Raw genomic sequence first — 25,349 nt, forward strand, 5'->3', positions numbered from 1 at the left:
AAAGTCCAAGTTCGCTTCCTTTACGGGAGAGGATGATGTGTCTTTGCCACTTGCTCTCGTTTTGAAAGTTTTTTAATCGTAACAAGTTTCATTTCGTTCGAGAAAAATCCTTCATTCTCACTTCTCTGGAAATCAGGTTCGCCCTTGGCAACTACGTGAAGGAGTACTTGTACCTTAAATATATCCCGAGCGCTCGCTCCAGATGTCAGAATCTTTGCTACAACGTTCCTGGGCCGAAACAAAATTCCTGGAGATGGGAGTTCCATCAAGCAATTTTGTTCTTCTAACTGTACCCCTTGTGTCATAAAGCTGATCTGGATGACGTCAAGGCAGAAAGATCCACTGGCTCGATCGGGTCGTAAGTGTTCATATCATGATCGTTCGCTTTGCAAATGACACATTTTTTGGAGCTCCATCATTTGGTTTTGGGGATGGCCACGGAGGGGAATGTCATGTGTAGAGTCGAATAAGATGGTCTGCACCAGCTGTGAAGATCCAGGGCTGACTTGGATGAAACTGACAGTCCAGCACACCTATAATGGATGAATGAAATGGTATAATTCAATATCACTAAAGCCACACGCTATTACTTCTTACTGTGTTTCACACCCTTGACATCTTTCTTTACAAAACTTCGGCGTTACAACTGCGCACCAGAAGAAAGTTGAATAATTAAGCTAGAAAGCACATTACCGTTCATCTGCTCTGCCCCAAAATTCCAAGGTTTCCTTTAAAAAAAAGCTAATTACAGAAATAAAAAACTAAAAAAAGAGAGATGAGAAAATTCCTTGTAAACATTGTTAATGCCGTAAATGCAAGAACGATGTTCTGGAATCAGACCTCTTAGCCAGTCAACTTACCAAGATCACCTTTCACCTTGTGACCCTTGAGGACTTTGACGGGAACTATCAGTGGATTCTGCATCAAATCGCTGGGGGAAAAGGACAGAAGATCGGTTTAGTTACTAACTTCTCAAACTCATTAATAATTCAAAAGCCAAAGACAAAGGAAATCATGCACCGTGACGTGTTTGGATATCTGATGAAAAACTCCTCGTTTTTGCATCCTTAATTTCTCCTTCAAAATCAGTTTGTTTGAGAAGTTATATCAAACACTCATCACAGTGTTTCATCACAATATCAAAAACCTCGAAGTTCGTCAAAAATACTCCGCTACGCGTCGTATTTTCAACTCTCTTCTCGGTGTTTGATATGTGATGAAACACTGTGTTTCGTGTTTGATATATTACATGAAACGGTTTAACTGCAGTGCGGGCCCACTCGAAACAGATCCGCAAACGACCAGGGCGCGACAAGAACTTATGGGTGGTCAAACGTGCTCCCAAATAGATGCTATTTCAGTGCTCCAACCTATGCAGCCGAGGTAAAGAAAAAAGTACAGTCGAATCTCCTTAATACGGACACCAAAGGGACAGCCCCAATTGCCGCATTTCAGAGTCCGTATTATAGAGGTAAAGATTCTATGAATTTTGGTATCTCCAGGACAAAGAGAACTGCCCGTTTTAGAGAGGCAGGCGGAAGTTCGTACTGTAGTGACAAGAACTTGTGTCGATTTTGTGATCACTCTTGTGGGTGGCCAAACGGTGACAGAAACCAGGGAACTGAATGATGCGATATTGCTTCAACTGTTAAACTGTTTAATCCATTTTGACAGGTATTATTACTTACTTGAAGATTCTTCCGTGACACACTATAACCGTCCCGTCATCACTGGCCGACGCAAACAGAGGATAATGACGATGAAACGCCACCTGGCGCAATGCTTTCTTGTGACTCCTAAAAAAAAAGAAAAATAAGGGGAAAATTAAATGAAGGAAACGAGGAATCTTGTGGCTAGAACATGTTTTGCCTTCATTCAAGGACGCCATATCTCCTCATATGATCACAACGCAATTCCGTTGCTGTTCTATGTCCGTCTGCTACCCCTATGCGATCCCAACTATATTACTGAATTACCGAAAATATCTCATTGACTGAAAGGCCTTCTATCAGTGTGCATTTGGTTGTTGTTGTTGTTGTTGCTGTTGTTATTTTAATGATTTTGGTTGTTTCTTAATCATATTCCACTGGCTCGCTTTAAACCTCATCCAAAATTGGCACGAGATTAAAAAGGTTCAATGGTCCCCAAGACACACGACCTCAATCTCGCTCGCTAAAAATTATTTGAGATCATTTGTTCCTATATCGTCATCTCTAACCTTAGTGTCTTGTATGGCTTGGTGGATAGGTCCATGTCAAACCAGCATAATCGGCGATCATAGCTTCCGACAATCAGATTATCACCTAAGGAAAAAAGGTAAAGCCAGCGCCATCAGTAATCAGTGGTAAAAACACAATTCTATAGGACGAAAATCTAAAGTTCCTTTGGAAAATGTTCGTAAACTCCCGTGGTAATAATAACTGTTCAGAACTACAAGCGCTGCTAGTAACATAAGATGTAACTTGTTCAAGCGTAATCCACAACGACCATTCGATTGGGTTACAGTTTTTTCTAGGTTGAAACCGCCACCGTTCTGTCGAGGCTACTTCAACCAACTTTCCAAGAACTTCGAGTTCCCAGGGAAAGGGTTGGTTACGTACTCAAGCCAAAACACTTAGATATGAGATTATGCAGCAACTGCAAACCGTGTCAAGCGCGTTTTAGACGTACCGCAAATGCAAAAGCAAGGATTATCAGACGCTCATGCGTACCGTATAAGTCGCGCGTCACTTGCTTCCATTCGCGTTTTGCGAATTTGACAATGAGGTCCAAAATTAACCGACTTTAGTAACTGTTTACAGTTATCATTCTTGACTTACCTTTGGGATGAACAGCCATGCTGGAAATCCACTTCACACTGGAAACGAGTTTCTTTGTTAGTTCTTGTTTGGTGAGATTGTATACCCGGATAAAACGTTGGGTCTAAAGGAAAACAAAGCAAGTTTTAAGTAGAGTTTTGACAGAATACTCGAAAAAAGTTCATTCTTTTACTTGCAATTTTGATAGATATGATATGATATGATGTATTAAGGTATCAACAGTGTGATATTTCGTTCATGGTACCAAACCATGCTTCGGTGCAGTGGCCTCGTACTAGTCGGTTTGACGAAGATTCGAAGATACCAGCTTTAGTAATTGGTTTAGACGACAGAAACCAACCTCGTCTCCAATCGTCCTTAGCACGCAGTCGAAATGAGACGTCACCTGTCTGGGCTGATGAAAAAATGCGCCCCATCGCGGTCGGCTCCAAACCTCCGATATAAAGCTCACTTCACTCGATAAGCACGTTGAAGCCTGGTAAGGAGGCTGGGTAGGGACCTTGAAGGCCTCTTCACACACACTACAGTGTGCAACATGTTGGCGACAATTGAACTAGCCTCTAATCTCGCAAACGATAACAACTTTCTGGCATGTGATCTCTGGCCAAGTTTACTTCAAACGCTAGGTAGACAGATAAAAAAATTGTTGAAAAAGAAAAAGAAAGGTGTTTTGGAGGTTTGCCGCGTGAAAGCCTGCGTTTGTCAACTTTTTGGAGATTGACAACAGGAGTTTGCCAAATTTAGTGTGACCTGTAAAGGGGCCTTGAGAACAGAGCTATGAGTGAAATAAAGTACCAGTACAATTTCGAATTTTAGATAAGCTATGTTCACAGAGCTTGTGACTAGTCGACAAGCAGGCCATCTCTAGTAGCAAGAATAAAGTTGAAACATGCCTGCCTATAGGCGGAGTGCACGCTCACGTATAAAACTGTTTCATCACCTGATGTAGGATTCAAGCAATCCTGATTCTAGTCCACTGAAAATGAAATTGCTAATTCCGTACAGGACACGGCCAGCCCTAGAGCAGACTGTGTGACCGCAGCCGTTCCATGATATAAGATGTTTGAAAAGTCATACGCGTACGCAAGAACGAACGCGTACTCTCAAGACGTTCTCGACAACTCATCGAGAGTATTGGAGAAATGGCATTGTCAAATGAAAATGACCAGCTCAAATTCTTCAACTTTAAATCTCGATTAAAAAAAATTATCATGCAACTGAATGAACTGGGACTGTGCTACCTTACTTAGTTGTGCACGTGACCTTGGGTTGCAATACTTACAGCTACAAACAGGAATGGTCTTGCTGGGTGGAACAGCACGCGTTGGACAAGTCCTTTGGCTTTCTTGAAGGGACACTGAATGGGGAAGGAAAATAAATCTGGTTAAGACGGACAGCCTACACTAAACTACTTTAATCTGACAGGACCCATCGAGCGGCAAAAATGGTGGTCTCTTTCTGAACGAGTAAATTAAGTCAAACGAACATAATTACTTTAGATTGCCGGTCGACGCCCTTTGATAAACAAAAGAAATGAAAGGACGATTAAAAGTACCTGGCTTCGACGCTTGGTCATTTGATGGATAAACACCGATTTGTTTCCACCTACGAAAACAAGTAACAGAATAAGTCAGTAAGAGAAACTTAACAAGTAAATAGGACTCAATAATTCAACTTATTTATTCCTACAGAGTAACGTTTTCCTCACCTTGTGGTATAACAGTAGCAAAATAATCTCCTTTTCCATGCCACGTGATCTGCGATATGACCTATGGAGAAACATTAAAAGAAAGCCAGTAAGAGCGATGGAACGGCAGACTATCAATTGTTAAAGTGGTCCATGCGAGGGCCACTTGAACAAACAGGAGGAATTTTAAACCGGAACTATATGTGGGCTAGATGTAAGGGTATTCGAACAGCTGAAAAGGTATTTTAATATGTTTGTCGGTTGGACAACCTTCGTACGCAGAGCTTTGCTTTCCTAGTCCGCCTTGAGGGCGGAAATCATGGGCAAACTGCACAATTTCACTGTACGATCAGCCTGGAATCTGTTAAGTTGTTTCAAGGCTTTAATAAGCCTCAGTTTCGGTATTTGCAGAAACTTTCGCATCACAACGTAGTGTGTTTCACGTGCTCCTCTTTCACTAGTAATCTCTGTCTCCAGACCACAAAATAAAGCTATTTCCACAACCACGCCACGCGACGCATTTGCGCGTGGAAGGAGGTTATCACGCGCGCTCGTGTGTTCATCTCGCTCGACTCTCCGTGGGTGGAAACAGCAATGCTTACAGTCTAGTGAGGGATAGCTGACAGTGTGGGTCATTATCTCTAGACAGCATTACCTTGGTATGTTTTATAACTAAACGTTCTCCGTTTTTGTACTCCTCCTCAGTAGCAAGTGACCACTCCACACCAGCTTCCTTCGGCCCGGCTGGGACATAAAAATAGGAAAAGATGTATCATGCACGTGGGACAGGGCAGCAGTACCTCTCAAGAAGGCATGCATGCATGCGCTCATACACTGAAACCTCGCTTGTTAAGGAGGGTGCCTACTAATACATAAGTATTTTTGCGCGGTGTATGACTATGCGGGGAAAGCAGATCCCAGCAAAGACTATTAAAATCCAAAAAGAAAATTGGGGGTAAACACGCATTTTTTAGAGATAATTAAGCAGCAATTATTCTAAAAAACAGTAACATAAAAAGCAATGTATGGCGTTTTTCTCCAAATTGAAGCTTTAATATCTCTGAAAATTGCATGGTTACCCCCAATTTTCTTTTTGGATACCAAGAGCACTTGCTAAGTTCTGCTTTCTCTGCATAATTAGAAGGCACCACCCATAGGAAACTCGAGTATCTCCCAGATGCGCAGAACGTATGCGCAGTAACATTTGCAAGATGGTGTTGTTTGACTACAAATACCTAGACTGTTCAGTCTGTTCACAGTCCCCCTATTTTTCCATGGGATTCTCGAGACCGGTATGCTTCGATGGAGCTGCCGCCATCTTGGTTTGTAAAAGCGAGCGCGATCTGGGGAGAGTGTCTAAACTACCGAGGGGAGCGAGAGTGGGTGTTGGTATAGAGTGGGGGATGGGAAGCGAAAAAATATTTTTCCCGCCGCCTCCCTCCCGCTCCGCTCCCCTCCCCTCGGTAGTTTAGACACTCTCCACAGATCGCGCTCGCTTTTACAAACCAAGATGGCGGCAGCTCCATCGAAGCATACCGGTCTCGAGAATCCCACGGAAAAAAAGGGGGACTGTGAACGGTCTAACAAATACCAGAATACTTCAGGGTTTTTTTTTGTTTGTTTGTTTGTTTGTTTACTTGAGATGGTTAGAACTACTGTTTACTCCCCTCTGGGTTTCGAAAGGGAAACAAATGATGTATTTTCAAATGACGTATGCATCATGAAAATGGCCTATACAGCAGTCAAAACAACTCTGGCCAATCAGTAAAATCGAACAAACACACACAGCAAGTTTGACAATAACATCGATGTGTTCTATAGCAAAGCGCAGCAGTGGACGGACTCGCTTTAATATTAAGCAGCTACTTGAGGTCACCTGTCCATTCCGATCATGAATTACTCCGGCGGCGAAAAGTAATTGCATGCAGGTCCTTATTCCGTATTGCCTATGAGCTTTGACTTTTAAATAAATTTGTGATACCATCTGAATGGTATCACAAATTGTAAGTTCACCAACGTATATTTACATATAAAGCAGGAATAGTTAAATAATATGAATCGATAAACGTTTTCTGTATAATTCTGAAAATATTTAAACTTGGAGCAACATGGGTAGCAGATGGCAGATGGCCAGCAACATTCGCAAACAAATTAACTCGCTCCGTCGTGTTAAAAGACCTCTGGGTGTCTTCGCAGGATGGGTCTTTCAGACCATCAGCCCCTGAGATCCGTATTTAAAAAACGTCAAGCTATAGTCTTTGTTGCAAATGACAGCTGGAAACGGTTTCTTCAAACAGTTATTTTTAACGATAACAGGCGCGTAGGAGGGGGGGTTCGAACGAACCCCCTTTGAAGATCAATAATGGCGGAAGAAAAACTTTTAAATAAAGTTCCTATGGTCGAAATACATCAACCAAAGAAAAATAGAGATATAAACCCGTTCTTTAGGCCTTATGTCTTATCCTCAGTAAAAATAAAAATTGTCAAGAACCCTTGGAGATTAATTTTAGTGACGTTTCATTTTTTGCCCGAAAAAGCCATAGAAAAGCATGCTTTGCGATACGTTTTGTTCTCTGAATGCGGCATTGTTCCGAAATGAGATTCACTTCAAACTTAATAGTTCAAGCCTTGTTGAGTTTCACGCGCAATTACGTACAAGTTCGCCTGAGAACATTCACCTGTGGATGTGAACGTTCCATAAGCGCAATGAGGAGAGAGTAGGCTGTCCGCCCTGGCTCTAGTGCATATCAAATATGATATGCCTGTCAATCTTGACGAGATAGTCAATTTGTTCAAAGGCCTACACCCGAGAATGATGCAGTTTACCAGCTTGGTGTATGACTATCAGCAGATCAAATAGCTATCAGAACTTGACAGGGCGCGGAATGTACGTTGAACTTTCTTGTTTAAGTTGAAACAATTATGCCGTCGAAGTGATGTATATAGCTTAAAAAGCTGCTGTATAACAAAGTTGTGATTTGCCTAAAATGGGTCTCAAAATGCAGGAAATAAGGTTTCTGGGAACCTAGATTTTCAAACATTTCAGGGGGAGCATGCCCCCGGACCCCCCTCGTAAGAGCGCCGGCGCTCAGCAAGATTTGGGGCTCAACGAACACCCCTATCGAAACCTTAGCTACGCGCCTGGATAAATGAAAAATGCACAAAAGATTTATTGAACACTAACAATGCCGGTGTTTTAATTTTGGGTTAATTGCAAAACACCCTGGCTCGCTTTTCGACTAAGTTTGCGAAGGGTTAATACCTCTACCTACGAACTGAAATCGTGGCGTTATCTCGCACCGAAACTGTAGAATACTCCATATCAGATTCACATTGAACTATCAGAATTTATAAGGCTTTTAAAATAGTTTTAAGAATCTTGACCTAACGTGATTTTTAAGACTTGTCATTTTTAATGTTTGTCATTTCAATGCCACTGTTTTTCTCCTATAAAGCGATTTCAGCTTATATTAATCTTAGTATTCAGATACCTCAAGCGATGTTATATACACTTATATCATGTTTTATTTTTCATCTTTTAAACTTTAATTTATGTGGGAAACTAGCTTGTGTGTCATCGCAGACTCACTTGACCAATAGCTGAGCGTATGACACAACAAAATATCAATGGTATTGCATTGGATGAATGTCAATGCTCCAGTGGCGGTCTCCTAATTCATCTTATTAAAGAAAAAGAAATTCAAATCAGTCATTGTCTTTTTTTTTCTGTTTTCATGAATCTGATATACGCAAATGTCACAAGAAACTGAAATTGCTTGTTTTGTTAGATTGGCGTGTATTTTTCTCAACTCCCAGTATGGATTTATTCAGCCATGTGAGGAAAGCAGTGTAAAGATATCAACGGTAGTTGGTAAACCCGATCTATGATCCCACTTTGTGAAACATAAAAGGTGTTAACATCTGCGCTCTTTGGACTGAGTTGTGCTTTACCAGAACCTCAAAGATTCAAGCTGAACTTCGGTTCGTTCCGCCAGGTCGAGTTTCGAAAAGTGCCTTTGGGAATTCTACACTCGGTGTTCTGTTCTAAGCTCGATCTCGAAACTGAAATTGCTTGTTTTGTTTGATTCGCCTGGATTTTTCTCAACTCCCAGTATGGATTTATTCAGCCATTTGAGGAAAACAGTGTAAAGATATCAACGGTAGTTGGTAAACCCGATCTATGATCCCACTTTGCGAAACTGACATAAAAGGTGTTTCAACATCTGCGCTCTTTGGACTGAGTTGTGCTTTGTAACCAGAACCTCAAAGACTCAAGCTGAACTTCGGTTCGCTCCGCCAGGTCGAGTTTCGAAAGTTGGGAATTTAACACTCAACTGTTCTGTTCTAAAGCTCTACAAAATGGATAAAGGTGAGGAATTCTATTTATCGTACACCAGTAATTGCGTCTTCAACGCTTTCCTGTGTCACACCGTCATCACGTTGAACATTGTAACAATCCACACCATAAGGAAATCTTTGTCGTTATCAAAGCCGTTAAAAACATTGCTTCTCAGCCTGGCTGTGTCTGACCTCGGCGTTGGCTTACTGGTTCAACCTTTGTACATCGCACTTCTCGTGGTGTTGTTGACACCTAGCACCAAAAACGATCCATCTTTTAGTGCCACATACGTCGCGTTCCTCATCCCAGCGAATTTATTTTCTTATGCGTCGTTTTTTGGCGTGGTAGTTCTCAGTGCAGATAGGTTCTTGGCTATCAAACTTCATCTGAGATACCAGGAGCTTGTGACTCACAAGCATGTAACTGCAGTGGCGATCTCAATCTGGGTTTTCAGCGCATTTCTATCGTTAATTAGGATGTGGATCCCAGTAAATATTATATTCTTGATTTATGCCGTCATTGAGGTTGTTTGTGTTTTAACTGCAACATTTCTTAACTACAATATACACTTGGCCGTACAAGGCCACCGAAGTCAAATCCAAGTTCTGCAAGTACAACAAGTAGCCGGGAATAGGGAATTGACGCCGGTAAATGCTGCGAGGCTGCGAAAATCTGCAGTTGGAACATTCTACATATACCTCGTCTTTTTGGCTTGTTATTTGCCGCAGATGTGTATGAAGGTTGTTGTAATACTTTCTGGACACACTAAAGCTACAAAGCAACTGTACTGTTACGCTTGGACCATAGTGTTTCTCAATTCAGCTCTGAATCCTATTATTTACTGCTGGAAGATGAGACATATTCGACAGGCTATCGTGACCACACTGCGAAATATGTTACTTTGTCACAACTGAGAGAATTATGCTACGAAGATATAAGTGACAATTAATGGCTTTTTATCTTGTCCTATGTCACCTATTTGTAGTGTTACTTTGCATGACCAAAAAACATTCTGCATCGCTTAAAATAATGGCTCATTTTCGTTAACAACAATTCTGCCAGGACACAGAAACTAATATTTATTATCTTTGGAAGCGGATGGCAAGGATTAAGATGGATTGCAACTTGAAAAAATTGGCCAATTTTTTAAACTTCTTCCCGTGTATCTTGGAGAAATCGCCAAACAACTTACAATAGCTGTTCTTTCTCGGTGCTCTAAGAGCAGTTTTATGATAGAGAAAAGGTACCTTGTGAAATACCTCAGCAGTTTTGACCAAAACACAGAGAAATCGCCGTGACAGTTCCCCTTTCAGTCGCCTGTGGGGTTTAAATCTCACAAGTCTTGCTTTAATTTCTTAAATAATGTTTTCCTGTACGTTCTTTATTTTACGTCATCCGTGAGTTTTACCGGCTTTTGTTTGTAACTACATGATACACAATCACGAAATGTTAGGCTTAGGTTTAGCGTAAGGATAAAAGCTATTCGAGCTATGACCAAGATTACGATTACGATTAGGGTTAAGGCGAGTGTTATGGTAAGGCTAGTGTTACGGTAGACGTTCATGGTGACTGCGTATCGTGAACTTTTTACGCCGAGGTTGGGCCCATCTTTTAGTGTCATAGTGAATTTTTAGTTTTACCAGATAGAGAAAAAACTCGATGTTTTGATACAACATAACTAGAAAAACATTTTAGTTTACTGAATTGTACAAATAGGTAAAAGATGTTGGTTCCTGGCGAACCACAACTGTGCCCATTCAAATAAAAGCTACTGGAACACCCTTCCTGTGGTAGAGCTCGGTTTTTGAGATTTTCTTATGCCCAAGTTTCCACTGTATCTTACAATATACCCTTGCAGTTTTTATTACCTTCCCCTTGAGCAGCGTACGATTCAATGAGCTCATCAGTAGATGCACACAGCAGTTTGTCACCAAGCGAATGATTCAATATTACAGCTCTGTGTTCTCTGTAAAAGAAACAAAAAAAGCCCTGTTGTGTAAAGTGATGGAAAGCCTGGAGATACATGTAGTGGGCGCTGCTTGGTCATCAATCCTTTTCTTTTCCCTTAAAAACGAATATATAAATGTTGCTACAATTCGAAAAAGAAATGAAGTTAGAAAATGCAGTGTCGGGCTATTATATTTGGCTACTTCACTCTCTGCGCTGAACGAAATGTTTTATGGTCAGGAGTAAATACTTAGCTAGGCTTCAGTACCTTGTGCCTCTTGCTACGTCAAAGTACAACCATGGTTGTTCAAGGGGGGGATAACTCTTAACCAGCAGATAAATCGCTGCTGACCAGATAACGTTTATCCAATTACGCCATCTCAATTTTTCAAAGCTTGTTATAGACAGCACGGCTGTCGTGTGTCCCCTACCCTCAGTGTATGAAGTGTTCCTTCCCAAAAAGCAATCACATGGAATATCTCATTGAGATAACAAAACTTACACAGCAACTGCAAGAAGAGTAAGAGAAGGGTTTGGGTTCCACGCCATGCTGTGCACAGCACCACCACACTGTAAAGTCTTGAGACACCTTCCTGTACATACTTCCCAGAATTTCACTACCTTGTCATCACCTCCTGGTGGTAAAACGTGGAAAAGAAAGGAACATGTACAGTGAACGAAAGGCTGTTTCTCCGTGCAAACTTGCGTAGACTGTTGACTGAAAAGCATTGTGTCAATATGTTCTACAATGTGTGTGCCTTTATTATTTCCAAGCTCGCGTATTAGAGAGGTTTATAAAAGAGAGAGTTGGCAAGTTATTTCAATTACTACAAGACAAACAAAAAAAAAAAGAAAGAACAACAGTCAAAATACTTAAAATGCTTAGTCAGCAAAATTACTTAGTGAACGTAACTAAAACAACAACAACAACGTACAACACCAAAGCTTCATGTATAGATGGTAAAATATCCAATTCTGAATCATTATTTACAAGAGAAAATGTTAAACTCTATTAACTGGTTTGTGTGTTTGCCTTGTGTCCGATACAGAAAACTATCCATTGCCACTATTTTAAACTGAGAGGCCCAGGTATCCGGCCGTTCTAAGTTCCTTGGGAGACTGTTCAAGAGAACAGCTCTGCTATGAGAAAAAACTACGTTTTTCTTAATTATTATTAAAACAATATTTTAACACGACATTTGCTCTAAGAGCCACTAAGTGCTCATCGAGAGAGCTTACGTCGGATCAACTAACCCGCATAAACACATGGCAGAGACGGACTAATTTACAGGGCTAACACGACGGCGTTCTAGGTGGTACCGTCAGAAGATGAACGCGTCTTCCTTGGGTTAGGCATGCAAAAAATATCTCACAGCCAAATAAACATTACTTGACCCAGCGAGAAATGTTAAATTTCGATAAATCTCTTTTACTTATTCTTATTTATTCGCTCATTTATTTATTTAATTGTGTGTGTGTGGGTGTGTGTGCGAGCTTATTAACTATATATTGTCAGTTTAAGTAGCCCGCCTAGAATAGCTCTGCTAACTGCGGGCTACAAAGGCCTTTTTTTTTCAGTTTGTAAAAATAAAGTTAATGTTGTTGTTGTTGTTGTTGTTTACACTCGCAACAGGAATTACATTTAAACGGGCTGTATCATGGGATTTTTATGTTAAAAAAAGTACTTCTTGGATTAGTATACAAACTGGCAGACTAATTTTAAACAAAACTGAACCATTATTTTTGGATTACCTACTGCTACTTCCGATGTGTCTTTTAGCTTTGTAAAATTATACAAAAAAAAAACAGGTAACACTGCCCCGTTAGCATGAATTGACAGAAGTCACAAACCTGATGCTATCCACTGTCCTGATGGGTCAACAGCAATGCACCTTACCATACCTGTGTGACCCTTGTATACCTACAAGGAAACTTTAATTAATTTCATCCTCACTGCTACTCTCAACAATTTACATGTACATAATACCATATTATGTGAAGGGTCATTAGCTGGTGCACGAAACAGATTGTCACCTTTGATTATCAGGATTACTTTCTCGTGTGTATGCTGTAATACTAAAGGGTCCTAAAGTGTGACCATCCAAATGTAAGAAATAGAGAACTTTACTGTGGTACTGTTTATTAAGGGCGATTTACACGGTATGACTTTGTCACATGCGACAAGCTTACAATAGGCCTACAACACGAATTGTTTTGTGCAAATCAAACCTATAATTCACTTACGATTGTCGTGCACGTAACAAAAAAATGTCGTAGGATGTTTTAAAATCCTACAACAATCGTAGGTTCAGGCAATGTTAAATGACGAGATTTTTTTTTTTGCATGACGCCAGCAGCACGCGCTCTAAAAATCACACGCGACAGTTGTAAGCAAAAGTTGTACCGTCTAAATCGGCCTTTAGGATACACAAAGTTCTGTCTTCTGAAATCATTCAATGAACGTTACTGAGCAATACTTTCCTATGATGCTGGTCAAGGTTGTTCTAACTTTCGATTCTGTGCATGCATTAACTTCTAGTTCTTGGGCATTGTTGTTTATCCTTCATAAATATCGTACTTATTCTCAGATTTTAACTTTGACACAGTTATACATGTACTTCTCAGTTCTGGTCTATTTTTTAATGCCAAATGAACGTAAGCTATTGCCCTTACAATAGATTCAGTCGATGGGAAAGGCTGTAAATCCTTTGGTCTTGGAAGTTTGGGCAAAAGATCCTCGGGGTTTACTTGGACCTACAAAACAGAGAAAACAGTACCTGCATCATTTGGAGTTATGTCAAAACAATACAACAGTGAACAAGTTATGCTTGGGACAAAGTTGAAATCACAAGAAGTTAAATCAATTGGCCTTTTTGCCCAGTTGTACAAGTTTTAAAATAGAAAGTGTCTTCTTCATGATGCAATAGTGGGACAAATGCTGGAGAAATCTACTGCAAAAACAGCTAGGGAACAAGTAGACATTAGAGTAATATATGTGTAATGACTGTGAATGTCCTTTGAAATGAAGATCTATGCATTCAGTGTCTTTGGGGCATCTACTTGATGGGAAGTCAGGCCTATTCTTCATTGGCATGAATTCAGACCTATCACAGCTATCCAAGAGAATGAGATGGAAGGATAGATGCAAACTTGAGGTCTTCATAGCGTAAGTACTTGCCACCAAGGTTCGGTTGTTTGAAAGTTGATTAATGCTAATCCACGATTAAAAGTTAACCAAGGTTTTCTGCTCACTTGTTAAGATAGTTTTTAAACTCTACTGTTAAGCTAGTGGTAAAAAAAGTCAACGTCAAAACTGAGGGACAAAAATCTATCTTTTTGAAAATCTTTATTGATGTGTAATTAAACTCGAACCAAAGTTGTTGTTTTAATCCAGGATTAGCTTAATTGGGCTTTGAACAACTGGGCCCAGGATCACAACAACCTTCATACAGTTTGTCATAGGAGACAATACAGGGGAAGAGAGCAGATTTCTGACCCAGCCTATTATGGACATATGGACAAGGGTATCCCATCTGGGGGCTGGGGAGGGGGGGGGGGGGGTGTTACAGATTACAGTACATTTAGTGACACTCCTTCACCACTTTATGCAAAAGACACCAGGGATATTAATGGATGTTTCATGTATTCATGTTCATTCACACCAGGGATTATTTGTCCTGCAGCATGGCAAGACTATTCTAGACTGCCCAGGTAGTCTCTATAAGCCAAAAGGAAAACCTACTCTCATCTTTCTTTGTCTTGGACACAGGTACAAGTCCAGGCATCGTTCAAATCTTTCTTGGATAAACTTGTTATATGCTGGAACAAGACGAAGGCTGGAGTATCTAGAAATACAAAAGACAGCAATGAAGAAAGGCTTATCACTTGCACACACTTCACAACCAAAACTAGTACAAGTAAAGTATTACTGTGTGAATATTGGCAACAACTAACTTTTTTGGCAAGAAATTCTGTGGTCTGTCATCAGGATCCATAGCTTCCCAGGCCGCGATCTGTGAAAAAGAATTTTACATAAACTTGTTTGGTTACAGCTGAACCACCACACAGCCAAAGAAAATTGGTTATAATTACATGAACCAACATTTTGAACAGTAGTACAAGTGCAGTGGTTGGGGTATTTGCCGTCAGATCTGAATGTCACTAGTTTAAGACCTGTAACCCTGATGTTTATGCAGACAAAAACCTTTGCCTCTCATATATTTGTGTATCTTCATTCAGGTATACAGTGTAATAAGAAATGGGTACCAAAGTTATTTGAACTGCTGGGAGTAAGCCTGTAATGGCTAGCATCTAGAAACCAGGGGTTGTTCGAAAGTCAATTAACGCTAATCCCTGATTGAAAATAATCAGGTTTTCATCTCACTCGATAACTTTTTAAAAGCTGATTTTAATCTTAAGGTAAAGAAAACTTTAAGTCAAACTTTTAGGGCAAATAAGGCTTTTGTTAAAGTGATTATTGATAAGTAATTGAAGGGCTGGGAGCATAACCGACCTATGTCGAATTTCAGCCCGTTTTTCGATGTAGCTCAGATTTGTCCAAGCTTTTGCATATGAACTGCAATTCGATTGAAAACCATTGTCCAGTATTTTTTCACGCCGCTTTGTGTTTCGTATTAATGCCATTGAGAAATTTTACCATCTTGTAAAGATATATCGGTAACATTATAGACACTGGATGACCAAAAGGACAATGCACTGAGGATTAAATACTTGTATTCAATATACACTCGTTGTCTTTAAACCTGGCACACGAAAGCGGTGTTTTTCGCGGGACCAACGAAAAGAATGCTGTCACGCTTTTATTTGATTCTGTTACAAACTACTACGTACGTGACAGGAATGTCCGAAATGTAAACAGTTACATTCTCCAAGAGAAAATGTGTCCATTTCCTGGCGTAAAATCCAGCTTTGTCCCGTTTGTCGACATATCACTCTTGATAACGCAAAATACTAGCATTCTACACGATTAACAGGAAGACATGTAGCCATTTCAACGATTAACAACGATTAACGGCAGTTCTATTAAAAGGTAAAGACTATCTACCGTATTCTTTTCACGAGCAGTCGGTGTTAACCGTTGAAAATTTATGTTAATCGTACTTTTATTGAATCATTGCCTTGAAATTGTCAAGTTAATCGTTACATACCGAATTCCAAGCCTGACAAACCACAACTAAGGCTTGCAAAACACCTTGCACATGGCGGGATTTGACTCTGGTGCTCCCGCGGGATTTGATGATCGAATTGAAAAATTCGCCACGGCACAGTCATCACTACCAAGGAGGGATTCTTTGGACAACATTTCCACCAGTTCCTGTGAACTGCATTAGTCAATTTCATAAGTTTTCAAAAGATCCAGAGATGTCGTGCGTTTACAAACTTCACCAAACAAAAGCGAAACCAACTAGCCAGTACGATACGCAAGTTGTTTATCCCGACTGCCTTGATCTATTTTGGGCTTGTTACAACCCGCAAAAGCAAGCCATGATATCATCTCAAACGTTACTTATAGAAACAGCAACTGATGCGACTAAACACGGCTCGTGAACAGTGGAAACTTTTAGCCTACCGATAATTTGGAAAACGAGTCTGACGTGGACAAAACCTATAAAAAAATTTGCCTTCCAAGCGTGTTCACTTGTAGACAAGCAAACTACCAAATCCCCCTCCCCCTCCCCCTGACTCAATGTTGTCTTTTGGGTCACGAACAGTTTCCTGGCAAGCATCACTTCCCACATCAACATTGCATAAGGGGGAGGGGGGGGAGGGAGAAGTAACTGTGGTAGAATTATGAAGGGAGAAACAGTAAGTGAGTGGTTGTTTGGCTGTTGGTGTTCGGTTGTCATTGCATAGGGGGAGGGGGTGGGAGGGAGAAGTAAGCAAGTGGTTCTTGTTCTGTTCGTGTTTGGTTTTCTCAAGGAGTTTTGTCCACGATTGTAAAACCGCGAAATGTTTTCCAGACCAGGGAGAGCCAAAATTCGGACAAATCCGTGTGAAATCGAAAGCCGCGCTAAAATTCGACATAAGTCGGTTATGCTCTCAGACCTTCAATTAATCTCGAATCAAACTTCATTTAACCCAGGATTAGCCTAATTCAGTTTTGAACAACTGGGTCCGGATTATTAGCTGTGACTGTGTGAACCACCTGTGGTTTGTTAACGACTTTACAGCCATGACACATGTGGAGGACATATTTCTTACCTCTTCCTCTGTTGGTAAATACTCTGGTGGAGGATTATAAGACTCTGCATGACCTGTGAAAATTAGAACGACAAATGTCAAATACATCACAACTTACAGTAACAATGATATATTCACACAAATGCATAATATGTGTCACTTTTCATTCATAAAATCATTTCATTACATTACATTTTCATTGTATACCTGGCAGCTTCATTTTGGGTGCTGGGATGTGCATTTTATGTCGTGGTTTAGTCTGCAGGGTAAAAATAATATACAAGTTATTAATATGTGATATCAAACCATTATTTAATTAAATAAATGTACTTTGCCCAAAGTTTCATAACAACAAACCATGGAGGGGCATTGTGGAATTTTTATTTTTTTATTTTTGGTGGTGTGTGTAGGGGGGGGGGGGGAAGGGGTGAGTCTCCCCACCACTTACCCTCCCCCCCCCCCTCACTAACCCCACCCTAGAGTCCTTAGGGTGACCAGCAGTTGGTTGCTAGGGAAATAGATAAAAAAAGTATTTTTTTAATGGCTGCTGTGTAATGTCTCTGGCAAGTAATTCATGGTTAGGGGTTAGGTAGCATATAGTCACCCACATCCCCATACCCCAGAGTCTTTCCAGATAACTAACTGCTGACTGAAGAGCCTAACTGAAAACTGCCTATGAGATTGTTTTTCAGTAAACCACTCTAAAATTCTCTGATCTACAGAAGCAAACTTTAACAAACCTGGTCATCTTCTTTGTCCCAGATCAAATAATATCTTGGCTTATCAGCCTTTTCATCTCTCTTTGGTTTTATCCAGCCATTCCTGATGGCTCTGACAATCTTCATTATCTATTTGGCATTAAGTGTAAAGAATTCCATCAACAGTTATTGGATAAATGACTTGCAGTCAAATTTAGAAAATACCAAACTCATAACCATTTTTGTTATTTGATTAAAATAAATGGTTTTATACCCACAAACCCAACAATTTTATGATGTAGATCTGATTTCATCATGCTTGTTGAAAAGAAAAAATAGGAAATTAGTTTATTATTATTTCAGTCTTCTTTAAGTAAAGGCATCCATAAATGGTCTGTAAGTAGTTCCTTCAACACACACAGATCTAAACAAGGGCTATTGAAATCCAAAAAGAAAATTGGGGGCAACCATGCATTTTCAGAGATAATTAAGCAACCATAATAATTTATTATAATAATAAATTATTCTAAAATGCTTTGAAATACCAAAAAACATCATTTTTTTTCTGCTATGAAGCTCAATTACCTCAGAAAAATTTGTGGTTACCTTCAATTTTCTTTTGGGATTTAAATAGCCATTGCTATAAGATCTTCTTTTCTGGCATAATCATAAACTGCACAAAAATAGCTTTGAATTATTTGCCACTGTCCTTAGGTAAGCAAATTATGCACAGAATGTATGAGCAGTACTAAAAGGAAGAACTGTCCTTAATTTTAAGTTTTTGTGTTATAGATCAGGCACAAGGCCTTGTTTGATCTCATTAGTGATCTGATATGGTGTTACTGCAGGGCTCGAAATAATTTCCGGAGAGTCTCCGGACACGATGACCGGCCCAATTCATTTTAGCTCGGTCACGTACCGTTTCTGGCCGGTCAAATTATATAAAATAAATAACTCTTAAAACAGGGGCCCATGAACCAAAACTGGCATAATATATTTCCAAAAAAGTTAGAGCACTTTAAACCACTCATTGTCAACAACAAAAGTAAATTACAGCAGCAAAATGAAAATAAGCTTATGTGTATTAATACGTACCGTACACTGTCTGTAAGACTAAGCCGCAACACGTTAAATATCGTTATCGTATACATTAAATTTGTAAATAAGTGAATGCACAGTAAATGCCTCCAAATATAATGATTTCTGGTGTACGTATCATGGTGTGAGATCTTGATCCTAAAACTCCGCCCGTAATCCATGTTTATACTCATTACAAGAGATTCATCGAGAAAAGCTTAGTAACCAGGCATTTTAACTTGGGTGTGCCAGAACCGAAGACACATAAGTGTTCAAGAAATATGGATTACGGATTGTAAACAACAGTTCTTGTTGCATTTCACCCAGGATTTCAGATCAAAGTTCCGCAAATGACAATACACAGCAACTTGCTACAACTGAAACAACTGAACAGCATGGAAATTTTAATTTATTTCATCTTCAATACGATTGAACGTGACCGGTCAACATGACCGGCAAGACGAAAGGTTGACCAGTCACCTCCCAAATCAGTCCGGACATTGTCCGTTGACCGGCCGTTATTTCGAGCCCTGACTGTCTACTGACTAAAGATTTCCTCACCCTCTTGTGCTCCCACTTGGATGGAATGTGACGAGACTTTGGCTCAGGAGCATCACTCAAGGGATGAAGCATCTTCTCACCAGTGAAGAAATCCACATAAGGCTAGTGGTAAGAACAAACATATTGTTTAATATCACTTGTGACAAAGTGACACCACTGTGTCGGCTTGTCCAATTGGGTTGGCTTGTCCAATTTTCAATGATTGCAGTATAAAATCACCGATATCTGGCATGTCAGATATTAGCAATTAAATTACTAAGCCATCATTCGCCTGGTGTGCCTGCTTGTCACTGTAATCACCAACTAATTCAACAAATCAAATTGAAGATTTTATCATATGACTTTCCAAAATGGTGGACAGCAATGAAGTGGAATGGCATTTAACTGCCACAATCGGCATAAAAATTGAATGATGTGACATGTCCAGCAATGACAAAATTCACTTGTGACGTTCACTTGTGATCAAATTTGCTGTAATTGGGGTATAAAATCACCTAGTGTGTTGCTGGCTCAAGGATATACCTTTCCAGGTTGGACAGATAGAGCTGCTTGCAGTGGTGTCTACCTTAGAGATTCGGTTGTGCATATGAATGACCTGAACCAAAGCACATTTTACAATCTTTTACAGTGCAACGAACTCAACCGGGGCCACCGAAAAACTGACACTTTGAAAATTAAAGAAATGTTCTCGTTTTTGATTGGTTTACAAACTACCAAAGCTAGACTCCTTTGTTGTTAACGTGACCTGTGATTAGCTCATCAATGTTGGGTGGCCCCGGTTGAGTTCCTTGCACTGTAAGTCCACCATATGGCGTATTAACCTTGTAGATCTTATAAGTGATCAATGTGGCTCCTGTCTTATTTGTAGTTCTTGACAACTTTTTGTAATTTTAATTTTTAAATCTTACTTGTTTTAAATTTTAGATTTTAGTTAATTATGAATTTACCTATACTGCATTTTTTTTTTGTTAATTATTTAGTGTCCCCAATTGGCTGTTTACAAGCTAAAGATATCGACACTTAAATAAAGTTGTTGTATTGTATTGTATTGTATTGTATTGTAAATGCTAAGTGACTTGTCTAATGTCATCATCCAAATCCAGCTAACAACAGTCTTTTCCCCAACTTGACATGAAGGTGTCTTTTTGTCAGGCTGACAAATGTCACATACCAACTTACAAAAATAAATAAATATTTATTAATAGTTGTAAGTTGGTATGTGACTCAATAATGATTATTGACAAGCAGAATACTCTTTAATATTCAATACTTTTTGATTGGCATACTGCAGACTAATTCTCAACATCAAAACACTGAAAATCTGGAGACTGAGGTAAAAAAATCTGGAGATAGATGAACCAGCAGACAAAACCAAGTAAACACAAGTGCTAATCAAAAGGAAGTGCAATTTCCGCCATAATGGACTGGTCATGGACTGTGTTTCCAGCAAACAGATGGATGGACTTAGGGTTGTTTACTAACTTAATGGATTGACTTGCACAGAAATGGTGCAAGAAAGTCACCTAAGCAAGCCAAAAATGAAATTATAGAAGGAAATTGAATCCTATCAGCTTGTGACTCTGTTTATCATGAGATTTTTGTGTTGTCGTGAGACTGAAAACTGTGAGTGTCACGGCAAAATCGTGAGACTTAGTAGCTCACCTCATAAGGATCATATCCAGCACTTGGGAACTGGGAATTTTGAAGTCTGTTGATTATCTCCAGCTCCTCATTGGACAGAATAACTTCTTTCATAGTTGCCTTGTCTCGAACTGTCCTCCTGTATTAAGTACATTCTTTCAATTACATATCATTTCACTTACAGCATCCAAGAGGACCTTACAGCTTTTCAATGAAATTGATTGAAAGTACTACAGTGTATTTATGGGGTAACAAATGGCAGGGCAGGGTGGAGGAATGTGACCCTGTTTCATGCACCTATTTTATCAACTTTACGTGCCATATGCACCAAATCATCATTATGACATAATTTGCCAAATCACTAATAGTGTTGGATAGCTCCTAAATTGATGCAACAAGTTTTACTTTTCCTCACATTAATGATCACACATTGATTTTTTTTCCTGATCATGTATCATGTCTAAGTTACCCCCACTTTTAAACCAGAATGTCAGAACTCAGTGATGTGTCACAAAACCAAACTGTCAAATTTAACATCTGTGGAACACCACCCTATGACCGGCCCCCACATCATAACTCATTGTATTCTACTTTGGCCCAAACAAAAAAAAACCCTCATGCAGAACATTCCAGACTGTGTGATTATGCTATTGGCTCGAACAAACTAAAGAAATGAACACATTTGAATGGCCTGCTGTTGGCTGTATTATATTAACATGTATGGCTGGGCTCTACAATAACTGATATAATAATACTGAAAACTAATCTAGGAAAATATGCTCATTGAATCTTACCAGTAGTTAGGATCATCCATTTTGGACAAGAATTGATCCAGCTGAAAACAAAGTAATTTTTAGAAGTTGGTTAAAAATACAAGGAAAGAAAACATGTAGCCTTATTAAATAATCAGCAAAAGATGTCCATTGTTAAACATAATAATTTATTGTGTGAATTACAGTACCGTGCAAATGTAAGTTGACAGGACTCTTGACTTAAAACTCGATCCTCGAAGCTACATGTATTGAGAATCAAGTATTGATGTCCAAGGTTTGAGTTTCGAGGATCGAGTATTGAGACGCTTGAAGAATTTTTCAAGGATCTTGATGGCAGATTTCGAAGAAACAATTAATTTCTCGAACCTCAAACAACAAGAGAGAACTCTGTACTCAAATGAGGCGATGTTGCAATAATTGTATTTAGTACGAACCTCATCGGCAGTGGCAGGTTTTAAAATTCTCTTCCCATCCAAGCTGTATCCTATGTGTGGATAATCATTATACCACTCTACAGGAATGTTTCCAATTGTGTTTCGAGCATCCTGACATAACATCAGAAAAAGGAAATGCATAAGTGAAAGAAAAAGCATTACACACACCAATGTACTACAGTAATCACAACATGGCCAGCTTTGTATTCTCCTTCTCAAGATAGAAAAGTAATAATAATTTATCATTAGAATTCATCGAACACGACAGCGCTGCACGCCCATTGTACATTTCATCGTGTCAGAAATAGATCTCAACCGCAAATTAGCCTGTGGAACTATGAAAAGACCATGCTCATCAAAATACACCACACATAAAAGGAGAATGCCTCGATATAAACGCAAAAAAACTGCACATAATGACATGACGTCTGCTCCATAGCGAACATCCACAGCTCATGATCTTTCTATCGGTAATCAATGCTGCGTTAAAGGTCAAATAACAAGAAAATGCACCACATATAACGAAGTTTTGACTGCACATACTGACACTTGCACTGTATATATAAAAGAAAGCACATAATATAATGGGAAGTAGAGTGAATATAACGAAGTTTGCAGGTACAGCTGTAATATATTTGTGTATAAACCACACATAAAGGGAGAATGCCTCGATATAAACGCAAAAGAACTGCACATAATGACGTGACGTCTGCACATAAAACACATCGAAAGACATATGACAGTGTTGGCGTTCCATAGTTGCTATGTTCAGAAACCTTTTAATCTCCTCATTTGATGCTTCAATACGAGTAAAGAGGGCTTTCCACTTAGCCCCAGCTTCGCGAGGTTTTGAGAGTCACATATTTCTAGTAATTTATAATTAGAAGCACATCTAAGTCTCCCACCATGAAAGGCAAGCTGGTCTTTAGTTTACAGATTTCTTGCTAGCACAGCCAATGGAAAACAATAACAATCCACTGTAAACAACTATGATCCACTATACAACCATCAACAAACTACTGTAAAGTAAGGACAGGTTAATGGAACTACATGTAACTACAACACACTGTAAACATCTACAAGCCACTGTGACAAGATAATTAACCTAGTAAGCAAATTTGGATATAAAAGTCCAGTGTACTGGTCATACTACCTCCTCATCCGAGGTGTTGTCCTCATCAAAAGGCTTGCTTGATTTTTCAGTAGCTTTCTCTTCCTCATTGTTGTTTTCTTCTTTAAAATCATGTTCTGTCTCTTTGTCATCATTATCTTCTTCTTCCTCTTCACTATCATTTGAAGACTCATTGCCACTTCCTCCCTCTTCCTCCTACAAAAGTACGTGTGAAACAACTCACTAATAATTTGGGTCTATTGCCTAACCTCAATACTCTATTTAATTTTCTCTGGAGATCACTGAATTAGGGTTGCTCCAACTGGGTTGTTTGAAGGATAGTAAAACCTTTGAGATCACTTTTTTTTGCATCCCATTGCCATAAAATCCAAAAGTGAATAAACAAAAGAAATATTATCAAAGTGGGCTAACCCCTGCAAAATTCATATGGAGGGCAGTGTCAGCTGAGCATACTCCCAAGGTCGGAAGTTTGATGTGGTAAGCAGAAAAACAGTTCCTCTAGAGAGTGAATTTGACATTAAATGGTTGTCCAGAAGTTAGAAATTTGACACAGGCCTCTCTAAAAAAGTCACAATCCACAAGGTCTGCCCCCTACCCCCCCTACCCCCACCCTGGGCTTTAACATTGATAAGTGCATAACATACAGTCAACTCTCTCATAAGCGACCACCCTTGGGGCACAACAAAGTGGTCGCTTACGGGAGGTGTTCGATTACGGGAAAGATCAACAAAATAAGCCTTATACTGGATTGATTAATTAATTGCCGCTAAAATAAGGCAAATAGAAACTAATTTATTTGATTTTTTCACATGCAACAAGTTTCGGGAAAAGTACAGAAGAGTGTACAGTACTTGACAATGTGTCTCGAACAAAACCTTGGAAAACAACATCAAACATGGAGTACACATACTTGAACTCTAGATACTGTATTTACATTACTCGGTCGCATTCACGCGCTTATCCATGAAGTCTGGAATGCTTGTTTGCTTCTGTGACTTAAGCCTCATATCAACAAGAATATCAGACACTTTCGTGACTGCAGTGGACAACTCCTTGCAACCCTGATAATCTGCAAACTCAGCGATCTGAGGCACAAGATCGAGTGCCATCTTCTTTGTCTGTAAACTGTTATTATCTGTCAGAAGTCCGGGGTAGCGGCAAAAATTGAACTTTTGCCACTTCTGAGTAATGATTTACTAACGATTATACGTGATTATCTTGGGTGGTCGCTTACCGGAAACAGATAACAAAAGAATGTCAAATTTCTGGCCTAAAAAGTGATCACGATCCCTTAAGAAATTTGAGTGGTGGTCGCTTACGAGAGAGCTCTTGAAACAGTATTTAACTGAGAAATAAACCCTGAGAAATAAAACGGTTGTTTACGAAGTGGTCGTCGCTTACGGGAGGTGGTCGCTTACAAGAAGTGGTCGCTATGAGAGAGTTGACTGTATTATTGAAAATTGGATTTTAAACATAATTACCCCATGCAAGTTAATCCATCAATGGATTTGATTAATTAACTGCAGTGAAACAATACCGAAGCTCCTGATATTTAGGTATTTGGAAACTCACTGATTCTTGTTCATTGTCTTCATCTTCAGATGTACTTTCGGGTTCACTCCCTAAGCCAGAATATTCACTCTCTTCACTGTCTGATGAATCTGCATCTTCTTTGCTGTCTTGATGGTTTTTGTCAATGTAAAACAGATTTTCCTCACCCTGCAATCAAGACCGAAACCCAAATATCCATTTAATACTACTTTGCGACCCTTTTTTGAGGTTTGCCTCATGATCAACTACTGTAATCGCTAAGCTGTCTCCTACCTCTAAGGGAGACTTGTTGCTTTGAGCAATATGATCGCTGCTTCTTTTGGGCATGTCGTAAAACAAGCAAATCTCAAATACTGTTTCTTGTTGATTGCTTTAAATCGTTTACGTTGGTTTAAAACGAGAACTAAATTTCCAAGATAACCACAACAATCCGTCCGCCATGTGCAATCTAAACTCGTAACCATTCCTTCAACCGAGTTCTTGTATCCG

At 39.5% G+C, this 25,349-nt stretch overlaps 2 protein-coding genes and 1 long non-coding RNA gene across 3 annotated transcripts; 2 read left to right on the top strand and 1 right to left on the bottom strand.

The window, feature by feature from the left end:
* Nucleotides 1-136: 136 nt before the first annotated feature.
* On the bottom strand, nt 137-25,333 carry LOC146480407 (ribosome biogenesis protein bop1-like). Its single transcript, XM_085109580.1, has 25 exons — nt 25,134-25,333; nt 24,882-25,028; nt 23,331-23,504; nt 22,178-22,288; nt 21,765-21,805; nt 20,992-21,109; nt 19,330-19,431; nt 17,734-17,841; nt 17,201-17,252; nt 17,015-17,067; nt 14,747-14,805; nt 14,535-14,637; nt 13,466-13,546; nt 12,644-12,713; nt 11,295-11,427; nt 10,714-10,811; nt 5,162-5,250; nt 4,528-4,588; nt 4,375-4,424; nt 4,102-4,176; nt 2,820-2,922; nt 2,219-2,303; nt 1,689-1,796; nt 861-931; nt 137-533 (listed from the first exon to the last, which is right to left on the bottom strand). Exons 1-25 carry the CDS (start codon nt 25,185-25,187, stop codon nt 451-453), a joined length of 2,229 nt encoding a protein of 742 aa, XP_084965706.1. The 5' UTR covers nt 25,188-25,333; the 3' UTR covers nt 137-450.
* Nucleotides 5,259-10,707, top strand: LOC146480408 (adenosine receptor A3-like). Its single transcript, XM_085109589.1, has one exon. It carries the CDS (start codon nt 8,866-8,868, stop codon nt 9,757-9,759), a length of 894 nt encoding a protein of 297 aa, XP_084965715.1. The 5' UTR covers nt 5,259-8,865; the 3' UTR covers nt 9,760-10,707.
* On the top strand, nt 18,244-19,977 carry LOC146480409 (uncharacterized). The gene is made up of 3 exons (XR_014864705.1): nt 18,244-18,527; nt 19,297-19,437; nt 19,860-19,977. It is a non-coding gene; the product is annotated as an uncharacterized LOC146480409 (long non-coding RNA).
* Nucleotides 25,334-25,349: the final 16 nt, after the last annotated feature.

The sequence above is a fragment of the Pavona decussata genome, unplaced genomic scaffold, assembly GCF_977016875.1.
Source record: "Pavona decussata unplaced genomic scaffold, jaPavDecu1.1 SCAFFOLD_53, whole genome shotgun sequence".
In the NCBI taxonomy this organism is placed as follows: Eukaryota; Metazoa; Cnidaria; class Anthozoa; order Scleractinia; family Agariciidae; genus Pavona; species Pavona decussata.

What these genes read in the sequence shown, in the direction of transcription:
- LOC146480408 (XM_085109589.1), top strand. Translation starts at nt 8,866, where the DNA reads ATGGATAAAGGTGAGGAATTCTATTTATCGTACACCAGTAATTGCGTC.
- LOC146480407 (XM_085109580.1), bottom strand. Translation starts at nt 25,187, where the DNA reads ATGCCCAAAAGAAGCAGCGATCATATTGCTCAAAGCAACAAGTCTCCC. An exon ending in CCAAGTGGGAGCACAAGAGG is followed by an intron (nt 17,842 to 19,329) that starts GTGAGGAAATCT and finishes AATGCCAAATAG; the next exon opens with ATAATGAAGATTGTCAGAGC. An exon ending in TCCCATCGACTGAATCTATT is followed by an intron (nt 12,714 to 13,465) that starts GTAAGGGCAATA and finishes GTTTCCTTGTAG; the next exon opens with GTATACAAGGGTCACACAGG.